At 42.9% G+C, this 18,773-nt stretch overlaps 1 protein-coding gene across 5 annotated transcripts in view; it reads right to left on the minus strand.

Moving 5' to 3' along the window:
• Positions 1 to 18,773, minus strand: part of PDE1B (phosphodiesterase 1B) — a 534,903-nt gene that overhangs the window by 484,184 nt on the left and 31,946 nt on the right. For 2 of the 5 annotated variants that reach the window (XM_082244620.1, XM_082244621.1), the window contains exon 2: positions 5,848 to 5,956. In XM_082244620.1, the coding sequence (XP_082100746.1) occupies positions 5,848 to 5,956 (109 nt within the window). Of the gene's footprint in view, positions 1 to 5,847; positions 5,957 to 6,305; positions 6,531 to 18,773 lie in introns of those variants that run through there. The other 3 variants (XM_082244618.1, XM_082244619.1, XM_082244624.1) reach the window with 3 other exon arrangements.

The raw sequence follows: 18,773 nt of genomic DNA on the forward strand, positions 1-18,773 counted from the left end.
GTCCATTTACACCCGCCAACCTCTGGGTCTGATCTAGTCCGCTAAAGAAAAAAAAAAACAGAAGGGGATCTATCCTCTACCATCTCGAAACGGAGGGTAGTCTGATGTGTGGGCACTAGGTATGGGCTGGATGTTCGAGTCGAACATAAGTTCGACTCAAACATCATGTGTTTGTGTTTTCACAGGAAAAAGTTCTAGCAAACATGCAAACTCTATTAAAGTCTATGGGATACGAACATGAAAAAACCAAATGCCCCATTTTAAAGGCTTATATGCAAGTTATTGCCATAAAAAGTGTATGGGGACCCGGGTACTGCCCTGGGGGACATGTATCAGTACAAAATAATTTTTTTTTAAAACAATTGCTTTTACACGAGCAGTGATTTTAATAATGCTTAAAGTGAAACAATAAAAATGAAAAATTACTTTATATATCGTGCCTGTAAAGTGGTGCATTTGTACAATGTATGGATCCTGCTGCAGCAATACTGAAATTTCTAAAGGAAAAAAACAGCGTAGGGTCTCCCCCCCCCCGTCCATACCAGGCCCTTCGAGTCAAAATTCATACCATGCATGCAGCCTGGCAGTCCAGGATGGGGGGGGCGAGTGAGCACCCCCCCCTCTGAACCAAGGAGGGACCCCAGATCCCACCCCCCCCATGTGAATGGGGATCGTACCCCTACCCATTCACCACAAAAGTGTACAAAAAAAATAAACACAAAAGAGTATTTGACAAGTCCTATATTCAAAAGTAAAAAATAAAAAAATAGTGTCCCTCGATGTAAATCCATCATCAATCACGACGCTCGCCGCACCCAAAAAATAATTCAAAGATGCTTCACCTCTTCAGAGGCTACCTGCTGAATGACGCTCTTGAGCTTTGACAGTTTTTTTTATATTCACCGCCCCCATCTGACGTCACATGACGTCATGTGGCATCAGAAGGGGGCGGTGAAACCGGGTGATGTAAGGCAAAGTGTCTTTGAATTTTTTTCTATTTTTCAGGTGCGGCGAGCGTCATGATTGACAATGGATTTACATCGAGGAACAATATTTTTTTTATTTTTAATAAAGGACTTGTCAAAAACTATCTTTTGTGTTTTTTTTTTTTGTACACTTTATTGATGAATGGGTAGGGGTATGATGTACCCGATACCCATTCACATGGGGGGGCAGGATCTGGGGTCCCCCTTGTTAAAGGGGCTTCCTGATTCCGATAAGCCCCCCACCTGCAGACCCCCACAACCACAGCCCAGGGTTGTCGGGAAGAGGCCCTTGCCCCCATCAACATGGGGACAAGGTGCTTTGGGGTTGGCACCCCCCCCCCATGTTGAGGGCAAGCGCCTGGTATGGTTTTAGGAGGGGGGGCACTCGCTCGTCCCCCCTATCCTGGCCTGCCCGGCTGCATGCTCAGATAAGGGTCTGGTATGGATTTTGCTACTAATGGCGGCGATCTGCAATTTCTTGAGGAACTGTGACATTGCGGCGGACAGATCGGACCCCTAACTGACATTTTTGACACTTTTTGGGGACCAGTGACACTAATACAGTAATCAGTGCTAAATAATATGCACTGTTACTGTATAAATTACACTGGCAGGGAAGGGGTTAATACTGGGGGTGATCAAAGGGGTTAAATGTATGCCTGTATGCTTACTGACTGTGTGTGTGTGTGGGGGGGGGGGGGGTTCTGTGACAGGCACAGGCAGATCACAGTTTCAGCTGGAGGGGACCCCTCAATTGCTATATTTAAAGGAATTTTTCATTTTTATTGTTTCACTTTGAGCATAATTAAAATCACTGCTCCTGTAAAAACGATAGTAGTTTTAAAAAAAAAATGTTTGCATTGATACATGTCTCCCAGGGCAGTACCCGGACCCCCATACACTTTTTATGGCAATAACTTGCATATAAGCCTTTAAAATGAGGACTTTTGATTTTTAATGTTCGTGTCCCATAGACTTTAATGGAGTTCGCATGTTCGCAAAACTTTTTCCCTGTTCAAGATGTTCTGGTGTGAACCGAGCAGGGGGGTGTTCGGCCCATCACTAGTGGGCACTCTACTTGTTTGATCTTCAGAAACTGATCACACATGTGTCATCCCCCCGCTCCACTCCAATCAGCAGGGACCTGTAAACTGTGATCGCAACAGAATCTTACTCTTATGAAAGGGGCTAAGCCCTTCAAGCTCACTGGATGAACACCGCTGCATGAGATCTCAGCGTTTTGGTGCAGGCAAAAAGCACAAGCGTACCATCCAGGCCTGCTGCTGGCAGCCAGTAAAACTCTATGGGAGGCTGAAAGCTGCTGTGCCTGGACAGTGCACCAAGTTTAGGGCAGCATGCGCCCAGGGAGGAATGCAAGCAGTGTGCATGAGACCCAACTCTGCATGGACTGTCAGAGCAATAGGTTTTGAAGAACAAGTTTACATTTTTTAAAAATCATCCACCCCCTTCCCTTGCGCCAATAATTGAAAAAAATGTCAGTATTGCTGCAGCAGGATCCTCCCACATTGTCTGCAGCCCAGGCAGTAATGCATTGCTCGGTTTTCTCTAGCGGAGCTATTGTATTAATGTACACACAGCTGCTTGAATACAGTAGTTCTGCTTATGAGTGTCTTCATCTGACAGGATGGGATGCTGTCACTGTTTGGATGATAATTTTCCACCCTGTTCAGTCAATTTTTAAATCAACTTTTGTTGAGCCAGGTTGTTCTAGCAGGGTCACCCGCTGTTTAAATTTTAGCCTGGGCTGCAAACACCTTAGCACAAACATTCATATACTCTTGTTATGCTCCTGCATAGATTCCTGCCCCTGCAATATGGGTATGCCCTATTCAAGTCTATAATACAGTATCTCACAAAAATAAGTACACCCCTCACATTTTTGTAAATATTTTATTATATCTTTTCATGTAACAACACCAAAGAAATTACACTTTTCTACAATGTAAAGTAGTGAGTGTACAGCTTGTATAACAGTGTAAGTTTGCTGTCCCCTCAAAATAACTCAACACACTGCATCAAATTGGCCTGCATGGCTGTCATCTCATAAGGAAGCCTCTTCTAAATATGATGCACAAAAAACCCTTCAAACAGTTTGCTGAAGACAAGCAGACTAAGGACATGGTATACTGGAACCATGTCCTGTGGTCTGATGGGACCAAGATAAAAACATATTTGGTTCAGATGCATCAAGCGTGTGTGGCAGCAACCAGGTGAGGAGTACAAAGACAAGTATGTCTTGCCTACAGTCAAGCATGGAAGTGTCATGGTCTGGGGTTGCATGAGTGCTGCTGGTACTGGGGAGCTACAGTTCATTGAGAGAACCATGAATGCCAACATGTACTGTGACATACTGAAGCAGAGCATGATCCCCTCCCTTCGGAGACTGGGCCGCAGGGCAGTATTCCAACATGATAACGACCCCAAACACACCTCCAAGACGACCACTGCCTTGCTAAAGAAGCTGAGGGTAAAGGTGATGGACTGGCCAAGCATGTCTCAAGACCTAAACCCTATTGAGCATTTGTGGGCATCCTCAAATGGAAGGTGGAGGAGCAGAAGGTCTCTAACATCCACCAGCTCTGTGATGTCCTCGTGGAGGAGTGGAAGAGGACTCCAGTGGCAACCTGTAAAGTTCTGGTGAACTCTATGCCCAAGAGGGTTAAGGCATTCCTGGAAAATAATGGTGGCCATACAAAATATTGACTCTTTGGGCCCAATTTGGACATTTTCACCTAGGGGTGTACTCACTTTTGTTGCCAGCGTTTTAGACATTAATGGCTGTGTGTTGAGTTATTTTGAGGAGACTTACACTGTTATACAAGCTGTACACTCACTACTTTACATTGTAGCAAAGTGTATTTTCTTCAGTGTTGTCACATGAAAAGATATAATAAAATATTTACAAAAATGTGAGGGGGTGTGAGATACTGTATGCGTGTCCAGGTGTATGCCCCATTCAAGTCTATAATATGTGTGTGCAGGTGGCCTAGGACTAGATTTTTGTTAGCTGGACTGCAGTTCTATCCTAAATCATTAACTTGTCCTTTACACCAGGGATCCCCAACCCCCGGGCCGTGGAGCGATGCCGGTCTGCGGCCTGTTGATGACGGGGGGAGGGGGGGGAGCAGCAGCCACGGTCCACACAAGGCTATCACAGACCGGGGTCGCTGCTCACCAGCTGCTGTGGGACCATGCCCATGTGTCCTCTCCCAACTCCTCCACCTGCCCGGCTGAAAATATCATCCTATCAGCAGGGCAGGGGGTGGGAGGAGCTACAGATCAGAATAGAGAACTCCACCCACCCTCTGCCCTCCCTAAATAATGACATCATTGGGCAGCTGGGGGAGCTGGGAAAGACACACGGACTGAGCACAGACCTGCCAAAAGGTAGGAGTCCTAAGCAGGGAAGGCAGAGATTAGAGAGAGGAAAGGAGGGCAAGACTGCAGGGGCACTGTAAAGGGGACACTGTAATGTAAAGGGGGCACTGTAATATAAAGGAGACTGCACTGTAAAAGGGGCACTGTAATCATTACAGTGCAGTCCCCTTTATATCACAGTGCCCCTATTACATCACAGCCCCCTTTTACAGAGCAGCCTGCTTTAAATCACAGTGCCCCCTTTACATTAAAGTGCCCCTTTACAGTGCAGTCCCCTTTACATCACAGCCCCCCATTATATTACAGGGCAGTCCCCTTTACATCACAGTGCCCCCTTTACAGAGTAGTCCCCTTTACATCACAGCCCCCCTTTACATTACAGTGCCCCTTTACAGAGCAGTCCCCTCTACATCACAGCACCCTTTACATTACAGTACCCACTTTACAGAGCAATGCCCTTTACATCACAGTGCCCTCTTTTACGTTACAGTGCCCCCTTTACAGAGCAGTCCCCATTACATCACAGTGCCCCATTACAGTGTAGTCCCCTTTACATCACAGCCCCCTTTACATTACAGTACCCCCTTTACAGATCAGTCCCCTTTACATCACAGTGCCCCCTTTATATTACAGTACCCCCTTTACAGATCAGTCCCTGTTACAATAATGTAAAGGGGCACTGTGATATAAAGGGAACTGTGCTTTAAAGGGGACTGCTCTGTAATGTAAAGGGGGGCTGTGATGTGAAGGTGAACTGAGGACACTAATATAAAGGAGGGGGACTGTGCTGTAAAGGGTGGTTGTGATGTGAATGAGGGCTGAGAACAGACTCTGTGAATATCCCATGATCCCATCCCCCCCCCCCCCCCTCCCGATCCCTGGGAAAATTGGCTGCCATGAAGCCATTAAAGCCTGCCATTAATGTTAATCAACTAATAATTAACAGTCAAAATAATAGATACAGTATACAGACAAATATCTATATCTATATATCTATATATATACATATACATAGACACTCTGTAACATATATATATATATATATATATATATATATATATATATATATATTGATAGTTTTGGGTAGACATTTAATTGCTGAGAGAACGCTGCATATTTGAATGAAGGGGTTAATGGGAATCTCACACAGGAGGTTGCCATGGTAATGTTAGCATTAATGCACTGCCATTGCTGCGTTCACTTATCCTCCTAAGGCACAAAAAACAAATTTGGCTAAGCGCAGCAGACTGCTGGAACATTACAGGTGAGAACCTCCTGTGGATATCTGGGTAAACCTTTTTTTTTTTTTTTGTAGCGTGATGAGTGCTTTGTTGTCGTTGAACGCTTTTGTTTTGCAGGCGTAATGGAAATCACAGTCTCTCAGGAAAGATGGGATTCCTATGGGTGGTCTGCGCATGTGGGGAGGGGAAGTCCCTTAACCCTTCATACACCGGTTACTCACAGAGCTCGTAGTTTGACCCACATCTTCTTGCTTGGAGTCGATTTCAGCTCGAAGGGAGACGTGCATCCCTCCAGCAAATCCTTGTCTACACTGGGGGCCTCCATTATGCCTGTAAAAAAAAAAAAAAAAAGATAGAATAAAACAAACATGTTGGTGAGACGACAGACGTTTGTGACATCGATCGGGTCTGGAGGAAACTTCAATGGACATTGTGAGGTTAAACAATTCTCCAATGTGACAAGCCCTTCAGCTATGACAGTATTGATTTTATCTGTAATGGTTTGCGCACAGTATCTGTTCAGCTGAGGCCGCGCTTCCATTTAACTGATATTAAACACATTTGACGGACACCAGGAGGCAGAACCATGCCTCAGAAATGGTGCATACTTTCTATAGGCACCTCAGTGGTACAGAGGGATGTACAATACACTACAGGCAACACAGAATCCGCAACATACCATAGGGAGCAGGATCAGTCTCTAACTGCCAGGGCTGTGCCAGCAAGGAAGGGGTTCATGCAAATTATCTTTCCTCTCACATTTTCTGTGGTCGTCCCTGTGTCCTTCAGGGAAATCAGTCCATTCTCCTTGCGCCGTTATGTCTAAATGTGGGCAGCAGGAGGGGGGGACTAATAACAGCGGCAATGGCATGAAGCAGGACGCCTGGCCCTTCTGCAGAGGGATCTGTACGCGTGTAAGTGAGCGAGACAGAGTGTGTTATACCTCTAAGCTGAATGAGAACCTCCCCCAGTGACTCTAACAGGTTAACCGATCATGCACAGATTTTTCCCACCTCTCTATAAGTCATCTTTGCGACAGGATCTATATATGATTTATAACCAGAGATGCCAACCCCAGGGGTGCCCCCATGCATCTGTCATGGCAATGTGACATGTCATATAATGACAGATAATACGACGATCGCTGTAAACCTGCATTGCACCAAGACCACTGCACTCCTCAGTGTGTTGCCCAAAACTGACATCATGGGTATGTGTTATATAGGAAGAACATTCAATTAATAACTTACACTGGTATGTATAGCAAACAAAAACATAATATGCATCATGAAATGTACGTTTGTGCGTATTTTTTAATAATACGCACAGCGCACACAAGGTAAATGACCTGTAGGTACATGATATGTATGTAATATATAGGTCTCTAAATCACAGATAACAATGTGGCTTTCAATGGGTTGCTAAGCAACAGTCTGAAAACACACATCCAACCATTTAAGAGAAGGGCATCTAATATACTTTGCATTTGTATTCTATTGAGGAATTATAAAATTGCCAGAAACATACAAGACTGCATGCTGATCAATGCAAAGCTCTTAGCACTCATTTAGACATTGGCATCCTGGTGCGTTGTGTTAACAAATGTGCTTTAACACGTGTTTTTTTTTTTTCACACTTTATCTTGCATTGCTTTAAAGCAGCCCATTAAGGCTCCATTCACACCAATGCGTTTTTTTCACGCTTTTTGTTTTTTTGCAGAAACGCGGGACATTTTGTTTAACACGGGTTCCTATGAAACACGTTCACATCAATGCATTTTTGTGCCTCTGCGTTTTTGGAAAAGGTCAAGGCTTTTTTTAAATGCAAAACAGTGCTTTTTTTTCTTTTTTGGTTCAATAGACTTCAGTTGAGAAGCTGCAGAAAAGCATGTAGTGTGTTTTTACCACGTTTTACTGCTATTTTGCTGCAATTTTGCAGCAATTTGCATTTTTTTATTCTGCCCAACAACAAATTTGCCAAAAATAAAAAATAAAGCAAAATCGCAGTAAAACAAAAAAAACTGCAGAAACGCTCAAAAGCAAACTTGCATAGGTATGAATGGAGCCTTAATCGGATAGGCTGGTAACATGCACAAGCATCCAAAAAGTGGATATGGGTGCTAGAACTTCATTCAAAAGAATGGCACTACAATGTGCCAACACATTTAGCATGCAGTGCATTACCCTTCATTGGGGTCCACTGTAACGCCAGTGCATAGAAGCGCATAGAAGTGCATTGCCTTAGTGCATTGGAGTGCCATTTAAAATAACTGTTACTGCAACACACCAACGCACATATAATTATATAATATATAATTATGAGACCCCATCATAGTTACATAGTTACATAGTAGTTAAGATTGAATAAAGACAATAGTCCATCCAGTTCAACCTGTGTATGTGTGTGTGTGTGTCAGTGACAATATTAATTTCCCATATCCTTGTATATTGTGTTCTTTGAGATGCACGTCCAAGAGTCTTTTTAGAGGTATCAATACTCCCTGCTGATACCACTAATTGTGGAAGAGAGATCTACATTCTTACCACCCTGACAGTGAAAAATCCCCTACGCAGCTTAAGGGTAAACCACTTCTCCAATCTCATTGTGTGGCCACCTGTTCTCTTAAACTCCCTGAGACTGAATAGTTTTTTTTAGGTATTTGTAAGTTGCTATCATGTCCCTTCTCAAGCGTCTCTTCTCCAGCGAGAATAAACTTAGCACTTGTAGTCACTCCTCATAATTAAGGTCCTCCAATCCCCTTATTAGTTTTGTTGCCCTTCTTTGGACTCTCTCCAGCACATCCCTTCTGAGGATTGGTGACCAGAACTGGACAGAATACTCCAGGTGTTGCCTGACCAAAGTTTTATGAAGTGGCAAGATTATAGTTTTATCCTTTTTTATGCATGCTAATATTCTGCCGGCTTTGGCAGCTGCAGCTTGACATTGCATGCTATTACTCAGTCTGTCTTCCACCAGGACCCCCAGATCTTTCTCCATTATTGATTCCCCTAAAGGTTCCCTCCCCCAATGAGTAGTTTGCATTTATGTTTTAGCCCCCAAATGTTTTACTTTATCCCACTGTTTCTTTATGTTTTTAGCCCCCAAGTGCATCAATATCCCCCCTTACAGCAGGATCCCCATTACATCTGAGCTCTGATTAAAGTTTCTCCTTATAGGGGTCCCAATCAGAGTCCCTTCTTACATTAGAGGGCTAGGATAAAATCTTGCAGGGGGCCAGATTCAGCCCCGGTTGTAGTTTGGAAACCCCTGGTCTAATACCACTGTTCTTGCAGAGGATATAGTGAGAAACACTAATTATACTGCAAGTACATTTGGCACAAGATATGTAGATTGTAACATCTACTGTGGCTGCTGATGGGTTAAAGTTTTTTAGGGTGGCAAAAATCCTCTGTTAAAAAAAAAAAAACTATTTAGGACTCTGTCACCCAGCTTAATATGAATCAGTCTGCTAATTAAGGGGATTAGTTACCTGTTCATAGGTGATATATAACTACTCCTTCAACTCACATTGACCTTGCTCACATTTGGTCTTGTGAACATAGTGGGCTTTTACCAAAAAAGAGAGTTAAAAACAATAGGTGTTAAAAAAAAAAAGGGAAGTCTTCTAACCGATAATTGAAATGTAAAAATTCCCAAAAGTAATATTAATATTGTAACTGAGAAAATGTGTGCTAGCAAGGTTGAAGGTTTTGCTTAGTGCACAGTGTGCCATATGTATAAATGAATGGAACAACAGCTTCAGGATGAATACCACTAAGACAGATGTGAGCAGGTTGCCCATCTGGAAGCTCACATTAGAAATTTGGAGGAGCGAATTGCAACACTGAGTGGAACGAACAACCTTGAAAGGAGTCTTCTGCTCACTGAGCAGGTGCCTAATTGGGTTGATGTTGAGGGGTAAGCCAGGATGATCAAGTAGGAAGATGGGTTATTGTAATTAGAAGCATCGGTAGGCGCTCACAGAAAAAGAAAACCAGTCTTGTGTTTGAGCACCCATATAATTTGGCAAGTTTGGGGAAGATGTGCAAGTGGCAAACTCAGAAGTGGCAGCCCTAGATGTCACTGCTACACCTAACAGCCAGGAAAGCAACCCATCTAGTAGGTGTGCGGAGGGTAATTCAGGAAAACCTAGACAGTTGGTGGTAATTAGGGATTCTACAATCAGAAAGACTGATAGAGTAATTTGTTGCCAGGATCACCTCAACCACATGGTTTGCTGTCTACTACAGGGTTTGGAATGTGGTGGACAAGCTAGACAAATTACTAAGAGAGGCTGGGCATGACTCTTGTCTTGGTTCATGTTGGGACCAATGACAAAATACGTAGAGGATACTTAAAAACAGTTAAAAGAAACAGGCTGCAAGTTGAAGGAAAGGAGACACAGGAAAAGCACCAGGAGCTTAAAGAAGTTGTAAAGTCTCAAGGTTTTTCACCTTAATGCATTCTAGACCTGTTATTCTAACCTGAACCCGAACATACCAGCGACGAGCACAAGCCCAGCAGCTCCAGCCACTGTCTCGGGTCCTCATTGGATAGATTGATAGCAGCAGGAGCCATTGGCTCCCACTGCTGTCAATCAAATCCAGTAACACGAGAACGGGGGCAGGGCCAAGTCCTGCTGTCTGTGCCAGTGGATGCAGCAGCAGGACTCAGGAGCGCGCCTGCACGGGTGCCCCCATGGAAAGCGGCTCTCCGTGGGGGCACCCAATGAAGAGGTAGAGCCAGAAGTGGTTTTGGGTCACGCCAGAAGAGGAGGATCGGGGCTGCTCTGTGCAAAACCCTTGCACAGGGCAGGTAAGTATTACAGGTTTGCTAAAATAAACAAACCTTCACAATCATTTTAAAGAACTGAATGCACGGCTAAGGCCCTATTCACACCTGAGCATTTTGTAGCTTGAAGCTCGAAGCTACAAAACGCTGGAGGAGAAATAATCAATGATTCTCTATGGAGATGGTTCACATCTCCCTCCACTCCAAGTCGCCTGAAGCTGAAGCATGAAGCTCAAAAAAGTTCTGGAATTTTTTTGTAGCTCAAATCGGGCAGATTTGGGCATATTTGGAGCGTTTTTACTTCCATAGAAGAACATTGAAACACGCAATTTGCGTGTTTTGTCACGCGACTTGGTGCTTCTTTTTGCACAAATGAAAAGTTACCTCCCAAAAGGAAATGAAAACATTTTTAGAAGGAAGTCCCAAAGCAGCCATATCACACCTGGAAAAATTGAAGATTTAACCCTGTTTGATTCGGAGTCATTCATATGCATGGTCAAGGAGCACCCTTGCGTATGACAAGAAGGACTCAAATTACAAAAGCAGGGCCAAGAAGAGGAGGGACTGGAACAATATCGGCCAACAGGTTTTCACAGACTGGAATGCTTTTGATGCAAATGTGATAGATGACAAAAATAAGTTTAGCAATCATTCTGCATATGTTTAGAAATGTCACTGCATGGTATTTATCTGATTGCATGTTTGAACTGAGGTTAGCATGCAGGCTGCTTTCATTAATCTTTGTACCCCATACAGCTTACCCTGATAGGCCTCTATAGGTAAATATAGCAAATATTCTCTTTTAATCACTTCCAGACCGAGCCCATTTCTGACACTTGTTGTTTACAAGTTTAAATCAATATTTTTAGCTAGCAAATTACTTAGAACCCCCAAACATTATATATATATATTTTTTTAGCAAAGACTCTGAAGAAAGTAATGACGGTCGTGGGAATATTTTTTGTCATGCGGTATTGGCGCAGCGGTCTTTAAAATGCCATTTGTTTGGAAAAAAATACATTTCGCCGCTTTTAAAAAATACTTAAGACTAAAGTTAGCCCAATATCGTTGTATATTGTGAAAGATGATGTCACGCCGAGTAAATAGATACCTAACATGTTATGGTTTAAAATTGCGCACACCAATAGAATGGCGACAAACTACGGTACTTAAATTCACTCAGGAAGCCGATTAAAAAATAGTAACAAATGATGTAACAGATGATGATTTTTCCTATTGGCTAATTAAAAAACGCCAAAGCTCAAAAACGCCTGCAAAACACCAAATGCAAACACGCAAAAACGCTGTAAAAACGTGGTAAAATTACGGTAGAAAACGCTACGCTCAAGTGTGAATGCAGCCTAAAGACCTGATGCAAGGGGGAAGGATTTGGTTTTCTTGAGCAGTGGGCTAACTTTTTATTGGGTTGCAGCCTGTATGCAAAAGATGAATTGCCCCAAATGGAAGGGGGTCTGCTGTGCTGAGAGAGCGGTCTATGGGAAGGCTGGTGGAGTATTAAAACTAGGATTGAGAGGGAGATTTAGAATGTAATAGGGCAGACAAGTCAGATTGGGTCAGACAATACTGGAGGGTGGAATGGAGGAATGTAGGGGGAGGGCTATGGCAACTGGTAAGGAGATTCCCAAGTTACAAACAACCATTGGCAATTACAGTACTACGATAAAAGATATGCAAAATGCAACAATGGATTAATGTGTTTCTTCCCCATTGTCAAAAGTCTGCCAAACAAAATAATAGAGTTAAATGCTTTGGTGTATTAAGAGAACTATGATTTATAGTGTAACATTCTGAAAAAATAAAACTGGTTTAACAGGCAGGACTTTAAATGCAGAAGAAACATCTGTATCTCTTCTGCTTTAAAGTTACATACTTACCTATCCATTCTTGTATGGTGAGCTCTGCACGTGCAGCTCACTGTAGAAATTTGGCAATGCCGAAGCTAACTGAACTCCTGCGCATGAGTGACAGTGACCTTATATTGGCCCAGCCAATGGAAGCTGGCCACGATCGATACCCTGCAGTCGGCCACTCAAAGACGTCAGCAGCCGGCAAGGAGCTCCAGGAAGTCACAACGCTGGACTGAAGGTAAGTATAGTTCTGCTTTAATTGGTATTGCTGAATCTTGGCTTCATTCTTCACATGATTGGGCTATTATTATTCCTGGATATGCTCTCTTTCAGATAGATGGGGTAAAAGAATAAGGTGATTGTGTCTTTCTCTATGTGAGAAGTGATTTCAAAGTGAGTGTTAAAGAGGATCTCGTTGATGAAGAGGAATTATGGGTGGAGATGCAAATAGGTGTGTGCACTTCAAAGTTAATTATTGGAGTTTGTGACAGGCCTCCCAGTGTTAATGAGGAGGTAGAGACTCAGTTTGTTATGAAGATAAAAAAGGACTGCAAGGTAATAATGGGAGATTTTACACTGAAACTGACTGGAGTAAGGGCACTGCTGAAGCAGCAAAAAGCATAGAAATGTATAAACCTTTTACAAGACAATTTTATGCTACAGTTAAAAAGAAGCCCCAACTAGAAATTATGCTCTGCTGGATCTGGTAAACTTAAACCATGTGGAGCTTATTACTAATGCTCAAATAAAACATCTGGGTAGCAGTGACCATAGCATGATTTAATTCAAGCACATACTGGAAAGATAAACACACTTAATTTTGAGAGAGTACATTTTCCAAGGCTGACGGCTGCTCTTCAAGACATAGACTGGGAAGGATTTTTGTCATTGAAAAACAGGATAGAAATGGGAAAGTTTTAAATCGTCCAAATGCATAAACTCTGCAAAATACATTCCCATGAGCAATAGGTTTAAAAGGTTAAAACAAAAACCTATGTGGTTCATGTCCAAATGTAATAAAGCTATAAAGAAAGGTGCATAATAAATATAGAAATAAAGAATGTAATCATCATTTGAAAGTTACAAAGCATTTAAAAGAATATGGAGTCAATTCATTAAGAGTTACATAGCGCTAATAAAGCAGTAAAATAACACTTGCCGTAAATCAGTTGTGAAAGTGCAATTCAGTAAGAATTTTGTGTTAAAAAATCAATGCAGTGTTTTTTCAATTGTAATCACCGCATTTTTTTTATGTGGTAATTTACTGCCGAGTCCTTAACAACAGGTTACTTATCAGCTGTCAGTGGGTTCCCCCAGTGGAGGAGGCATTCGGCGGTTAGCAGTCCTCGTAGGCAGAGCTTTTTTTTGTTTTTCAGGTCGTCGGTGCGTTGGGCAGCATGATTGACATTTACATTGGGGGACACTGTTTTTTTGTTTTTTTATTTATTTTGCTTTAATAAAGGAATTGTCAAAAACTGTCTCTGTTTTTATAACTTTTAGACACTTTTTTGGTGAATGAGTAGGGGTACTATGTTCCCCATACTCATTCACATGGGGTGGCGGGATCTGGGGGTCCCCTTGTTAAAGGAGGCTTCCAGATTCCGATAAGCCCCCTGCCCACAGACCCCTACAACCGCCAGCCGGGTTGTGGGGATGAGGGCCTTGTCACCATCAACATTGAAACAAGGTGCTTTGGGGGGGGGACAGAGCCCCCCTGCCCCAAAGCACCCCCACCCCATGTTGAGGGCATGTGGTCTGGTATGGTTCAAGAGGGGGGGCACTCACTTGTCCCCCCCCCCCTTCCCTGAATGCTCAGATAAGGGTCTGGAATGGAGTTTGGGGGGACCCCATGTTGTTGTTTTTTTTTTTTTCATGAGGTGGTTTTTTTTCCACAATTTTAAATTGTCCGCGTGTTTTTTTACATTCATTGTTAAGGACTCGGCAGCTGGCTTCCCGGCCCGATCCTTAGAAACCAGTTATTGGGGGGGCAGGCTGTTTCTGACAAATACATGTAATACAGCCAGCAAAACCCTGGTGATAAATACTTAATGTACTTAAGAGCTTACCGCATGATTTTTATATTATATTTACCGGCACATGTTTATTTTGCAGTAAATGCAGCATAATCATTTTTTCTTTTAAAAAATTGGATTTAATTTACCGCATGCAATAATTTATGCAAACTAGTCATGTGACCGCATTGTCAAATGCGGTAAACTGGACTGACCCCTATGTAAAAAGAAAATCAAGGACCCCAAAAAAAGAAAAAAAATTCAAAATGAACAACAGGTTGCAAAAGAGAGTGGGACAAACCTCAAAAAATTATTCAAATATATTAATAGTAAAAATATGTCCAGTCTAAAAATGTCCAGCTCTGTGCATACAATGCAAAATGGGGGAGCTCAAGTTCATAATGCTGATAGTATTACCATAGCCCGATAGAATCACAATGGGTCAAAACTGATATAGTCCAGAAAAAAAAAATGTAAATAAAGCACCTGGACCAGATGGCTTACATCCTAGTGTCTTTAAATAGCTGAGATCTGTTTTTATAAAGCCATTGTTACAAATGTTTTGAGTTTCTGTAATGACTTGCTGAAAAGATTGGCACCAGGCTGATGTGATGCCTATATTATACATTTTTCAGCTTGTAAAATGCTCATCTCTGAAGTCTCAAAACGCCCAACAAGCAAAATCCCATTCATTCCAATGGCCCCTGTTCACATATGAGCGTTTTGTCATCTGAAGCAAAATGCCTGAAGCTCAAAAAATTACATGAGCTTCTTTTTTGGCAGATTACAAGCATTTTTGTTAGGCGTCAATGCTTACCTCCAAACACAGCGTCAATGCTTACCGCAAAAAAACGCCTGAAAAATGCCTAAAAAAAAGCCTGAAAAATGCCTGAAAAACTGGCAAAAAAAAACAAAAAGCCTGAAAACGATACACTCAGGTGTGAACGGAGCCTAAAGAGATTAAAGTCTTTACCAAGTAACTACATACTGGGTAGTTTAACTTCTATACTCGGGAAGAGAGTTTGATAAAAGACCACATAGAAAAATGTTTCCTAGGAAACAATATTTTGAGCAAATGACAGCATGGATGCATGAAAGACCGAAGTTGTCAAACAAGAAAAAATCTGCTCTTTTTTTTTAATTGTATTTTATTAAGGATTTTCCAGAGGTTACATAAAAAAGAAACATGTGAATGTGATCAAAGGTTAATGCAGCGTTAAACCAGTCAGTTACAGATACAAGGTAATAAGTACAGCAGATTAAATATCATAGTTCGGGTAGGGGTTCCAAAGGAGGGGGGGGGGGGGGGAGTAGCCGGTTCTGTTGGTTGTTTCAGATGTGAAGTCCATATCAAGGGGTGCAGATAACAATTTGGGGTTTCTTTGTAAATTTTGGGTTTTTAGTAGCGCAATCAGCGAGCTAATGATGAAATATACAGTTTGTAGAAAGTAAGCCGCAGTGCCCAGGTTTTATTCAACTTTGGTATTTCAGCAAACATGACCTCCATTTATAGGTATTGGTTGAAGAGTTGGTGGACTATTTGGATGTTAGGAGGAGAGTTGCTGTTCCATTGTTTTGTGATGGAGAGTCTGGCCGCTATTAGAATGTGGGTGAGAACTGTATGATATGAGGAGTCCCAAGTTTCAAGTCCAAGTCCAAGTAGTGCCAGTTGGGGTGAGAGCTCTGAGGGGTCAGCTGTCTGATCCTTAAAGAGTGCTTGAACAGCTTGGGTCTGAGAAGTGGGCAAAATCAGCTCTCTTTTTATGAGGAAGTAAGCAAAAACATAGGCAAAGGGGTGGCTGTCGACATAGTATACTTGGACTTTGCATGTGTGTAGCACCCTACAGGTAGGTGCAAGGTAAAGTATAGTGGGCATTGGCTGCTTAACAGAAGGGCCATTATTTCAGCTGGACTGTCATGTCTCCCAGGTGAGGTTACCGAGAGGGGAGTCTCCCCTCTGGCTCTGTGAGAGGATTCTCAAAGGGCAGTAGAGAAAACCCAATTAGTGGCTCAGTCAGGCTTGTATCTACCTCAGAAGGCAGATTCTGCTGCAGAGGATTCTGGGAGTGGGTATAAGTTTGAAGGGAACGCATGATGCAGTGTCTTTGGAGGGAAGCAGAGTCCCAGGAGGGAGAGTACGGCTGTCTCTCCTCCTGTCAGAGGAAGTGGATGTCTCTGGGTGCTGCCCAAGAATCCAGAGGTTGCTGAGTTGAGCTGAAGGGGATCCGGTGTGTCGAGAACCAGCAGAGAGAGAGAGGGGTTCAGTCCCAGGAAAGCCTACAAAGGTCGTGAGTACTGTGGATTGCCCCTGGGGGTCTACCTAGTGTCAGAGGGGACCGCTCCGGAGGAGGTTCTGGGATCCAAGAGTCAGCTAGTTGTAAAGGGGCTGCCTGGTCGGAGGACCCTGAAGTGTTAGAGGGGGTACCTAGGTTGAGGACCCTGAAGTATTAGAGGGGGTACCTGCAGTTTGGGCCCTGAAGAGTCATTGTACAGTGTGGAGTGTACCAGTTGAGAGTTGCAGCAGCACAGGAATTTACAAAGAGCTACCTCAAGCCAGCGCAGGGCTGGAGGAAGCTATTCAGTGACTTTTGAGCAAAGCAGTGTCAGGAGTCAAGTGTTCTACAGCCCTGGATCTTCTGGATTAAGGTCGAGGTTCCAGCACAGTTTTCAGTGTTACAGTATATCCAAGCATCAGGAAGCGCTGGCTAGCGTCGGCTGGTGTCAAGACAGTGCTGACAGGAGTTCCGAAATTGTACCTAGTTGAGCCAGAGGAGTATCCCACTTATTCCTTTCTCCTATCCCCAAAATATAATAAAACACACAAACCAAAGATGCCGGAATTGTCATTTTCTCAGTTCTCACACCTGGAGTTACAGCTCAAATGTGCTGGGAGTGTTACCGGTAACAATGGCAGACCCACCTCAGGCCCCATGCCTGGAAAACATGCTACATGTGTAAGTTAGTCTACAGATTTAGAAAATAAACTTTGTAAATAGAAAACTGGCTAAAAGACCATACTTAGAAAATAGTGAACAATGTTTCTTACTCTGAATGGTCTAAGGTTATTAGTTGTGTACCCAAAGGTTCAGTGGTTGGGACCCCTATTTTTTAACATATTTATAGATTTTTTAGCATTTGGGATTACAAATACTATTGTGCATGCCTGTCTGTGTTTGCAGATGGCACCAAGTTCTGCAGTGGAATAACATCCCCGAATGTCTTCAACTAACATGCAGACCTGAATGCACTATTTAATTGGGCATCTATGTGACAAATTAGGTTTAGTGCCGGTTCACATTGGTGTGATGCGGGTTCCATGCAAATCCACTGCAGGTTTCCGCATCGCACCCGACTCGCAGGCAGTTCACACTGCCATATGCGATCTGCTGGGAGTGTCAATACAAAGTTAATGACACCCCTAGATTAGTTTGCATATCACAGTGCGAACTGTCAATTCAGACAGGAATCAGATCGCATAGGTATGAACACCCATGCGATCCCATTCTGGTGCGGACCAAAAAAAGGGTCCTGCATGACTTTGCCCGAATGCGATGCAAATTCAGCCATACAATCTGTATGGCTGAATTTGCATCGCACAGACATTGCATGTGATTTGCAGAGCAGTGCGGTGCGAATCACATGCAATGTTTGACATGGCTATAGTGTGAACCGGCACTTAATGTTTAAAATGTAAAGTTATGCACTTGAGGGGCTGAAAACATGCATGCATCATACATTCTCGGAGTACAACTGGGGTCAAGAAGGATCTGAGTGTTCTGGTAGATCATAAACTTAATAATAGCATGTAAAGTCAAGCTGCAATTTCTAAAACAAGCAAAATATTTTCTTGTATTAGAAGAGATAGACTTTGGAGAGAGGCGTCAATTTGCCCATGTACAATTCATTAGGAAGACCTGGAATATGCAATTCAGTTTTGGGCACCAGTTCTCAAAAATGATAAAGCAGAACTGGAGAAAGTGCAAAGAAGGGCAACCAAACTGCTAAGAGGCACTGAGGAGCTCAGCTATGAGGATAGATTAGAGGAACTGAAGCTACTGTAAACTCTCTTGAGAAGAGTGATATAGTAAAGGTCATCTGGAGGAAAAGAGATTTATCCTCCATATACTGAAAGGCTTCTTCAGCCTGGGTTCACACTAGTGCATGCAGAAAACTGCAACTACACTGCAGGAATCACACCACATTCCTGTGCACATCATATGCGACATCTGTGCAGTGTGATTTGAGTTATACATTCTGTATGGCTCAAATCTCATTGCATCCGCACCAAAATGGTGCAGGACCTTTTTTTTTTCTCCACCTGAATCGCATCGCATGGGGGTTCCATGCAATGCGATTCTAGCAATTACACTGCATTTTGAGATCTGTTTCAGGGTGTCGTAAAGCTAACATTGACACCCCCAGCAGATCACATGGATGCCATGCTATTGCTTTGCAGTGCAATGTGATACAGGAAAA

The sequence above is a fragment of the Pelophylax lessonae genome (genome assembly GCF_965119305.1).
Source record: "Pelophylax lessonae genome assembly, chromosome: 2".
Taxonomy (NCBI): domain Eukaryota; kingdom Metazoa; phylum Chordata; class Amphibia; order Anura; family Ranidae; genus Pelophylax; species Pelophylax lessonae.